The sequence below is a fragment of the Oratosquilla oratoria genome, chromosome 20, assembly GCF_046742065.1.
Source record: "Oratosquilla oratoria isolate Oo_2021 chromosome 20, ASM4674206v1, whole genome shotgun sequence".
In the NCBI taxonomy this organism is placed as follows: Eukaryota; Metazoa; Arthropoda; class Malacostraca; order Stomatopoda; family Squillidae; genus Oratosquilla; species Oratosquilla oratoria.
This window is the reverse complement of record NC_134796.1, coordinates 50,933,977-50,943,976: the sequence shown is the minus strand read 5'-3', so window position 1 is coordinate 50,943,976 and position 10,000 is coordinate 50,933,977. Positions and strand designations below refer to the sequence as shown.

At 44.5% G+C, this 10,000-nt stretch overlaps 2 protein-coding genes across 3 annotated transcripts in view; one reads left to right on the top strand and one right to left on the bottom strand.

The window, feature by feature from the left end:
- Positions 1 to 4,947, top strand: part of LOC143036572 (uncharacterized) — a 34,198-nt gene extending 29,251 nt beyond the window's left edge. Inside the window, exons 2-3 of the mRNA XM_076204100.1 lie at positions 670 to 910; positions 3,774 to 4,947. Of these exons, the coding sequence (XP_076060215.1) occupies positions 670 to 910; positions 3,774 to 4,249 (717 nt within the window). The 3' untranslated portion in view covers positions 4,250 to 4,947. The remainder of the gene's footprint in view (positions 1 to 669; positions 911 to 3,773) is intronic.
- Positions 1 to 10,000, bottom strand: part of LOC143036571 (uncharacterized) — a 623,967-nt gene that overhangs the window by 561,917 nt on the left and 52,050 nt on the right. Inside the window, exons 2-3 of one of the 2 annotated variants that reach the window (XM_076204099.1) lie at positions 9,457 to 9,488; positions 4,941 to 5,056 (exon numbers count right to left, since the gene is read on the bottom strand). The gene's annotated coding sequence lies outside the window, so the exon portion shown is untranslated. The remainder of the gene's footprint in view (positions 1 to 4,940; positions 5,057 to 9,456; positions 9,489 to 10,000) is intronic. The other variant, XM_076204098.1, reaches the window with a different exon arrangement.

Below are 10,000 nucleotides of genomic sequence, written 5' to 3'. Positions count from 1 at the left end.
AGCCTGAGCTGCCAGTAATAATTTGATTTTTTTTCACTTTTGTCCGATGAATTTAGAGAACAGTACAGTACTCTTACGGCTAACTGTATTCATGTTTTTCATATTCATATAAAACACATCTCCTTATATGGAGCGTAGGGGGGGGGGTTTGGGCTGGCACCCCAGATGTGCCGAGTGGCTGGTTGGTTTCGCTCTAGAAGTCCAAATACATATGGCAAAAGGTGACGGTCTCGATTGCTGCTAAGCGCCTCCTGGCGTGAACGATTTGCTTTTTCAGGCTTGAATCCCAATGTAAATAAACTGTGGAGTGTGTGTAAAGGTCTCTCCCGTTTACTCTTCCACCTAATCCTTTACCTCCACCTCCACATACTCCTCCACCACCATTACCATCACCTCCACCTACTCCACCACCTCCACTCCTCCACCTTTACCACCACTTCCGCCACCACCACCACCTCCGTGCCAAAGTTGGCAAATATCCATTCAGAAATGGAGAAGTTCTTGTCGAAGCATTTCAGGCTAAGATAATGGGGGGATTTCTTTGTCTATGTATTATTCTCGAGTGCATCTGGACCTCCTTCCCCTTCTCTTCCTCTTCCTCTTCCTCCTCCACCTCCTCTTCCTCCTCCTTCAGCCGTGTTAATACACCGCCTCCTCTTGTTCTTCCAGCTGGGCCCCTGGAGGATCACCCGGAAGGTCTTGGCCTTCATCATCGCCTTCTGCGTCTTCGTCATCGCCTTCGGCTGCGTCGTCCTCAAGTACCACATGTTCGACCGGAAGAGAGGCGGACCCAGCGACTGGTTCTCGGACGAGGACGACTCGAGCGAGTCCGTGGACGACGACGATGACGATGACGGGACCTTCGTCAGCGGGGGAGATGTCCTCATGCTCATCCTCATGGTCGCTGCAGGTGAGTGAGAGACCTTTTGGTCCGTGAAGGGGTTGTAATGATTGTCTTTACTTATATATCATTGTCTTTAGAGTATTCTGTTTATTTTTGGTAACCTTTTATTTATACACTGGACTTGTTTAGGATACTTGTTCTTTACAGCCTTATGTAAAAAAAACTGCCAACATGACCTTAAGTTGTTGGGAAACAGTAAACTGTTTAGATATAATTTCCTTAGGTAGCCAAAGTCAAAGGCATAAATCCACTCCCACCCATTCCATCCCCAAACTCTCCACTCTATTCACCACCCCTCCCTCCCTCTTTTCTTGGCTCCTCCTGGATGACAGGTCATACCTGCATCTCTCCCACTGCCCTGGGTCGGAAGTAATGCAGCAAGACACAACGCATCCGTGGCAAGGCCGTTTCATTTAATCGACGATCCCCCTCCCCTCCGTCCCCTCATGCAGAAAAAGAGAAGACGGGCTCCATCAGAATATCATTCACACATACTCCCTTAATCCCATCTATGCATTACATCATCCATACACAATAATAATCCACTCACCCTATCATCTGTCTTTTCCCTTCCTTCTTCAACAGAAGCTCCCCTCTTTCCCACTGTCCCTTTTACCTCATCCATTCATCTTATCCTTGGTCGCCCCCTCATGTTCACTCCTTCCACCTCTGCCTTCCACACCTCTTTTACTAATCTTTCTTCACTCATTCTTTCCATGTGTCCAAACCATCCCAATATTCTTTCATCAACCCTATCTCCCAACTCCCTTTCCACCCCCGCTCACCTCCTCGTTTCTCACTCTGTCCAGCCTAGTAACCTCTACCACACTTCTGGGTATTTCATCTCAAACACATTCAAACTCTTTCTTATGTTCCATATTTCTGCCCCATACAGTGCAGTTGGCACAATCACCCCTTCACACAATCTCCTCCTAGCATCCATTCCCAAATGTCTACTTCTCATTACACTTTTTATTCCCTCAAGGCATTTACTTGTTTCTCTCAATCTACATTCCACCTCCACCTCCACTCCTCCCTTTCCCGCCACATTTGCCCCAAAGTATCAAAAGCTATCCACTTCCTCCAGTCTAACTTAATATTCACTTTTAGATAAATAGAAAAGATATAAATATGAATAATAATAATAGTAATGATAATGATAAAAATAATAAATAAATATTCAAATAAGTAAATACATAATTTAATTGGTTGAAGAGGGGACAAGGCACCTCCTCGCCCGAAGTCACATTGGGTCACGAGGACCGTGACCTGTTGCGGTGTCTGGAGACATCCGGCGTCACGAATTAGCTCGCTCTCGTTCTCGTTCTCGTGATCGGGAGGTCAAACACACACGCGCGCGCACGCACACACACACATATATACACACACACACTCGGTGGCGCAGTTGGTAGAGTCCCCCACTGTCACTACGGCGGTCCGGATTCGAATCCTGCCCAGGGCTGAAATAATTTCAGTATCGCTGCGCTTCGAGTCGTTACTCCAACTCTCGTGGGCGGGGAGTTGGGGTGTGTGTGCGTGTAAGGTCAGAGCATTACCCATAGATCGGTCATACGAGCTCTGAGCTCTCTTCCGGGAGGGAAATAGCTATTGATCACGAGTCCAGCACGTGATCCAAAGACCAAGGTGAATACACACACACACACACACACACACACACACACACAGTCTTGGTGTAGTGGTAGAAATCGCGGCCGACACTACGGCGGTCCAGGTTCGAATCCCGCCCAAAGCTGAAATAATTTCAGTATCGCTGTGCCGCGAGTCGTTACTCCAACTCTCGTGGGCGAGGAGTTGGGTGTGTGTGTGTGCGTGTAAGGTCACAGCATTATCCATAGATCGGTCATATATGAACTTTGGGCTCTCTTCCGGGAGGGAAATAACTCGATCACGAGTCCAACACGTAATCCAAGACCATGAAGAATCACACAAATACACACACACACACACACACACACACACACACACACGCAGCGTCAAAGTTTTGTAGCGAAACAAAATATATGAAGTTGCGCATCAACATTACTCAGTTCTCACACTTCAGGGGATTATTTATTGCACGCGGAAATGCCCAGGCTTAATTCAATCCCACAGATCTAATCCTACTGTCGATATCATTTCGACAAATCGCTCCAATCATACAAATCCCTGATACCAAAACACTGTTACGATTTATCAAAATTACAATTGCCCAATGGCTTCCACAAATTGCCTTTTCGAAGAGTCTCAGATGAATAAAATCGCCTGACGACAGTGAAATAAATCAATAAAATCACCGAAAAGGTTAAATACATTTCTAAGTGATTCCACTTTCAAACCTTCTTCGTTTCAAAAATTATTTGATTAATTATTCGAGATGCCACCAGCCGAACTATTTTATTCATATGATGGAACCCTCCTAATGCAGCTTTTGCATTCAACGAAATCGTCTAGAATTAGCTAGAATAAAATCATAGAAAACACTCGGGAAGTCACCCACTGTCTAGATTTCTAGATTTATCTATTCTTTAATAATTAATCTTATTTTGTCTTACTCTATTTCACTTCGTCTTGTCTTATTTTGCTTTATTTCATTCCTTATTTCAACTCATCTTACTTTTATCTTTATCACATATTTAATCTTGTTATATTTTATTTTAACATTATCTAATTTAATTTTTTTTTTCTATTTACTTACTTAATTTTATTTTGCCTTATTTTGTTCGGTTCTTTATTTCACCTTATTTTTCATTTACTTTATCACATTTTATTTCATCGTATTATATTTCGTTTTCATTTTATTTTATTTTTTCTACTTTATTTTCATTTTATTTTTAATTTCCATTTACCTATTCCTTTATTATTCTACCAGGTGCTGCCATGCTGTGGAGCATCGCCCTGTGCTTCCTGTCCAACCACAGCGTCCCAGACTTCCTCGAGTCGAGCGGCGACTCGACGATCTACACGATCCAGTACGAGAAGAACCCCGGGAGCACGCGGCGAAATCCCGGACAGGGCCCCAACAATGGAGGTCCGGCCGCCGGGCCGGGCCAGGGATCCCGGTCCCCGCAGAGCGCCCGCGAGGCCATGACTGGGCGAACGAGGGCGTACAACATCAGCATGGGCGCCCATCCCCAGAACACGTACAACAACAACAACAGCACGCCTTACGCACCCTCACATAATGGGCCGCCGTCACCTTACTGCCCACCCTACTACCCGACCCCGCCCCCTAGCTACCCGTCACAGTTCTATGCTAAGGCTCCCCACACGCCCCTAGGCAGTGCCCCATCCGCCCCCCCACCCCCTCTCACCCCAGCCGATCTCCCACCTCCATACGCGCCTTGAAGTGATCTCTAGTTGTCTTTGCATGCTCGAAACCACCTCCTGCCGAAGTCGCAGAAGAGGTCTTGTCCCCCGTCAGGAGACCCCAAGGGCGTGCCCCTGGGGCAACATGGATTTTGTGAAAGTGTGTGAGAGTGTGCCATATCAGGTGAAAGAAACGACATGACGTCACCAGCGCCACGAAAAGGCGACATGACGTCACGAGTGAAATCCTCTTTGTGTAACAAGAAGCGGACTTGGATGATCCAGTCTTGATAAGTAACATTCCATTTATATTCCATTTTCGAGTAAAATTCTTACAAACCTAATCACGACTCTTCATCACAGATACTCCCCCCACCCCCCATCAACCCCCCACCCCTTCCCCATCCGGAGGGGGAAGGGGGGGATCTCAGTGTCCATGGGAGGAGAGCCATAGATGAACTCAGTTCCAGATAGCCGAAGAAACCCGAGGAAAACCGAGAAAATCGGAGAAAACCCGAGGAAATCCAAGAAGTCACGAGAATTTCCGAGAAAATCCGACAAAAACGAGAAAGCCCGTTAATGTAAAAAAAAAAAAAAATAAAATAAATAAATAAATAAATAAACGAGAAAACGAGAAAACTCGAAAAGCCCGGGGAAAGTCCGAGAAATTCCGAGAAAACCCGAACATAAGCTCTTTCTCTCCCTTAGGACAGACAGAGATTGCACCTACCTCCCACCCAAGGTCCAAACAAGAAAAGGTCACCTCTCTTCGGAAAGAAAACCAACACTATGACGTCATGAGTAGGCGTGCAAAATGAAGCGACCTGTTCTTGTTCTGACTTCTCTCTGAAAAAATAAATAAATAAATAAATAAATAAAACCAAACTCAGTTGATGGTAACAACTCCAGAAATTCAGAACTGTTGCCATAACGTTTTTTTTTTCCAAAAATACATTCCACTCTTCCATTCACAACATACCCCTCGAAATCGCATTCCATTTGATACACCTAATCCAATTCCACATGTCATTCCAAAGCAAATCCATTCCAGTGCATACAACCGACTAATTACATTCCAACAGTCACAGATACATTCCACAAATGACATTACACCGCAAATCTTACACAACTTGCATTCCACTGCAACATTCCACACCATACACATTCCATGACGTCATGTCGTTCTCACACAATCTGAGACTCAAACGAAGTGACGTCACACATCAGGCCACGCCCACCAAGCTCTTAAGGTCTGAACAAGAACAGGTCACTTCGCGCTGAAGTGGAGGGAGGGAGGGGGGGGCAGTCTCCCCAGTAAGGGAAGTGAGGATGACTGCCCACATGGAGGAGGATAATAACGATCCTTCCCTTGGGCAAGAATGACTTGCGGGACTTTTCTTGCGTAACTGATTTTCCTCCGTGGAAGAAGGACTTGGGGACTTGGTTGAAGGAACAGGACATCTGAAGGTCAAGGAAGACGCAGGAGGAGGAGGAGGAGGAGGAGGAGGAGGAGGAGGAGGAGGAGGAGGAGGAGGAGGAGGAGGAGGAGGAGGAGGAGGAGGAGGAGGAGGAGGAGGAGGAGGAGGAGGAGGAGGAGGAGGAGGAGGATCCTTCCCGAAAACAAAAAAAATCTAAGAGACCTTCCTTACGGATTCTGTTCAAACGAACGACACACACACGACTCGACAGCACAGTGGTAGTGTTCACGGCCGCCACTACGGCGGTCCGGGTTCGAATCTCGCCCAGGGCTGAAATAATTTCAGTATCGCTGCGCTGCGAGTCGTTACGCCAACTCTCGTGGGCGGGGAGTTAGGGGTGTGTGTGCGTGTAAGGTCACAGCATTACCCATAGATCGGTCATATATGATCTCTAAGCTCTCATCCGGGAGGGTAATAGCCGTCGATCACGAGTCCGACACGTGATCCAAGACCATGGTGGTGGATCACAAACACAAACACACACTATCCTTCGCATCATTGTGTTTAGAAGTTTAGTGGAGTAGGAAAACGCGACCAACTTCTCCTGTGGCCATCTGGACATCCTTCCGAGCTCCACTTTGCTCCATCAGAGGAAGTAACGAGCTTAAACCATTTGATTGGCAACGGTCAGTAGCCATTGGACCTCTGACTGTCTGTCTGTCTGTCTGTCTGTCTGTATGTGGATTGCGCTAGAGCACTGTGAAGCTGAGAGCCCAGTGACGGGTGAGCGTGTGTATAAACATGTACATAGATATTTGATAAATACAATTAAGTCAATGAACAAGTACACAAATAAAGAGGTACACAAATAAACAAATAAATAATGAAATAAATACGTAAGTAAATAAATAAATGAATAAATCGAACTTCACTTTCTTTTAGCAGATGCAGCACCCCACGGGTAGCCACCTTAGCCTATGGCTCACGCGTGATATTTGTAAATTCTCCCATAGAACTTAGATTTCTCGTAACTATAATATACTGGGCACATTTCTGTGCATGTGCAATTCCTCAACTAAGACTTTGTGTGTGTGTGTGTGTGTGTGTGTGTGTGTGTGTGTGTGTGTGTGTGTGTGTGTGTGTGTGTGTGTGTGTGTGTGTGTGTGTGTGTGTGAAAAGGAAGTGGATTGGGGCAGCGTTACGATAACTGCACGAAATATGAGACAACAATTTGTAGTAATAAACAGATAAATAATAAGTAAATAGATAAATGAAATCACGGGACACGACATACTATGCCTTGCACAAGCATGTATACTAAAACCTTCAACACTAAACACAAATTCATTGGGGGTGGCGGGGTGGGCGTGGTCGTGGGGGTGGGCGTGGGGGATGTCAGGTTCTAGGGGTTGTAGGGGGTGGGCGTGGAGGGGTCAGGTTCTAGGGGGTGGCCCAAGTCCCCCTAAAATTTAATTCTAGGGGGGAAAAGGGTACCTTCTCCCATTAAGATGAATGGCAGTATAGAATTACACAGAATACCCCCCCACCCCATTGTATGGTTATATCTATCCCCCCTATTACCTCCCCATACCCAGACCCTACAACCCATTCTTATATAATAAAAAAAATCATATCAGATTTATGTCTAAGTACAAAAATTATGTGATTTAATTCATAGGATTTAAGACGATAACTAATAAAGAAACCTTTTGAAGAAAAAAAAAATCACTCAACGGTTGTCTTGGAGTGTATATTTATGTACAGAATGACTTTGGAAAAATTAACTTTATGTTATGAAACAATAGTGAGATTAATTCCTCAGCATATAAATAAACAACTGAATATATAAACACATAAATGAATAAAGATAAAAATAAATTAATAATTCCCTTCTCAGTTCAATGTCACGTACTTGCGTGTTTCACTGTTTGTGATATCTTCCGAGCCGAATATTCCTGTATCCCTTGTGACGATTCAATATTCCGTGACGTCACAACACATGACGTCATAATTTACTCCACAAATTATGACGTCACAAGAAGTTATAACGTCACAATGAGTGTTCACGTCACAAAAAGTGACGTCATAATTTACGTCACAAAATATTACGTCATTACATGAGTGCTGACGTCACTATGATGACGTTATAATTATGACGTCACATGACTCATGACTTGCTTTCTCTGGCGTCACATATTTCTCTGAAATGTCTATTTTTGTATATGTATATTTGTGCTTCGGAGTATAGACATGGACGTTTTGTAAACAAATCTAGAGCTGGTTGAGGCCATTCTAGAAATATATTCCTAAGCTCACACACACACACACATAAATGTAGTGATACTCAACAAAATGTAAATGTAAAAAAAAATCACATAAGAAACTAAAACTTATTATAAAAGGGTTTGTACATAATTACTGTACATGAAAACGTGTTCTGATGAGGCGGCTGATGCTTGCCAGCGTCCCGAGCTGTGATTCCCTTGGGAACCCTTTCGGAGGTAGGAGACGCCATACTGTGCCTTACCACACATTAAATTTTTAATAAGATATGTTTTTTTGTTCTTCCTTTCTGGTCCATAAACACGTTTCCTGTCACTGAAGTAACGCCAAGAGGAACAACAAATACAAGAACTACTACTACTACTACTACTACTACTGCTGCTGCTGCTGCTGCTGCTGCCAATAGTCCTAACCATTTGATGACCAAAAAAATAAAAATAAAATAAAATAGAATAAATAATCCGAGCCTTCTGACGTACATATTGTATTACCATAGCCAGGCTATTTCATTCATTTGAGAGGAACTCCTTCACGGCATCGAAGCGACCCATCTCGATGACCCCTCCCGTGTCAAAGGTCACATATTCATTCTACCTTTCGTCACGTGATTTTATTCAGGTGACGGAAACCTCCTCCTCCTCACCTCACAAGGTCATGAGATAAAAAAAAGTCGTGGGGACGTTGGTCAGTCTCATTTCACACGTACCGACTTTTCACCGGGCGCCATCCACGACACGACGTCGTGCTCTCAAATAACCACGGGTGTCTACGGACGCCTTCACACGTCACGACCACGTGTGAAATCGTCCATAGTCATCTATGATTATTTGAGAGCACGACGTCGTGTCGTGGACGGCGCACGGCGAAAAGTCGATACGTTTGAAACAATCCTTAGGGACCCCATCCACAGTGCGATCTGGTCTTAAGGCCGCCGGATTTTGGTTTGTCCGACCAACAGACACAATCCAGTCTGGTCGCATCCGACCAGATCTGTCTGGCGGCCTTAAGACCAGATCGGATCGTGGATGGGGTCCAGCGGTATCACATTGGGCTTCCACGGGCTTCATTACCGCTGACCGTTGAGAGTTTGAGTAAAAATTACTTGTTACAATATCTAATTTTTCAAATCTCCAAATGTCAAATTATCTTTCTTCATATACATAGCAAATCTGAATGACGAACTAAGAAATTGTAAACCTACATTAATGTTAGACATACTGTCGAAATGTTCTTAGAGAAGTCTAGATTTCTGTGAGCGAAGTCATATTCTAGTTATTCAAATGGAAGTTGGAGGTAGGGTGTCGGAGGAAAAATAGCCCAGTCTGATAACCCCTTTAGAGGCGAGCTTCTCTCCTGTGCGAGTTCACAGCGAAGTCGACAGACGACCAAACTCCGGTTACCGCCGGTCGGAACATCCCAAAGGAACAGGATATAGTTCGTTAGGTGCCTCCTTGGTTTCGCAGGACAATAAGTTAGCGAAAAGGTCCTCTGCGAGTAGCGAAATTAAAGTCCCATGCAAATTTGCATAAAGGTCTATGTACTCACGTGGATTGGAACTGGGACGTGTGCCATCTCTTCTGTAAAAATGAAGAACGGGTATCAATATACTGAAAATAATAAGCATGTATTTCATGAAGATGTGCACCTGTGAAGAGCATGCACATGCACACAAACCAGAACAGATGTAGCAAGAGAAAAGCAAAATTTAGAGAGAGAGAGAGAGAGAGAGAGAGAGAGAGATAATGTAGGAACACTAAATTCCTTGCGCACAAACAAAATACAAATAAAATATATACCCACTAGCATCAAAACGTACCCCTCCCCTCCCCCCTCAAAGAAAAAAAAATACACAATGCTTCCTAACCCTTCACCCAACTCACCCTTAGGGTCCAATCCTACCAAGCTTACGACCTGTTTCCGACCACCAGTGACTAGGCTGATTTGTGTTGTTCCTTTGTTTATAAAAGGAACTCAAGACAAAGCAATTGGAATGAATCCTACCAGTCATGAAGATGAATATGAAGGAGCCTGGCGCTAACCATGAGAGAAAACAAAAGTGCCACCGTCGAAGGTGGTCGGAAACAGGTCC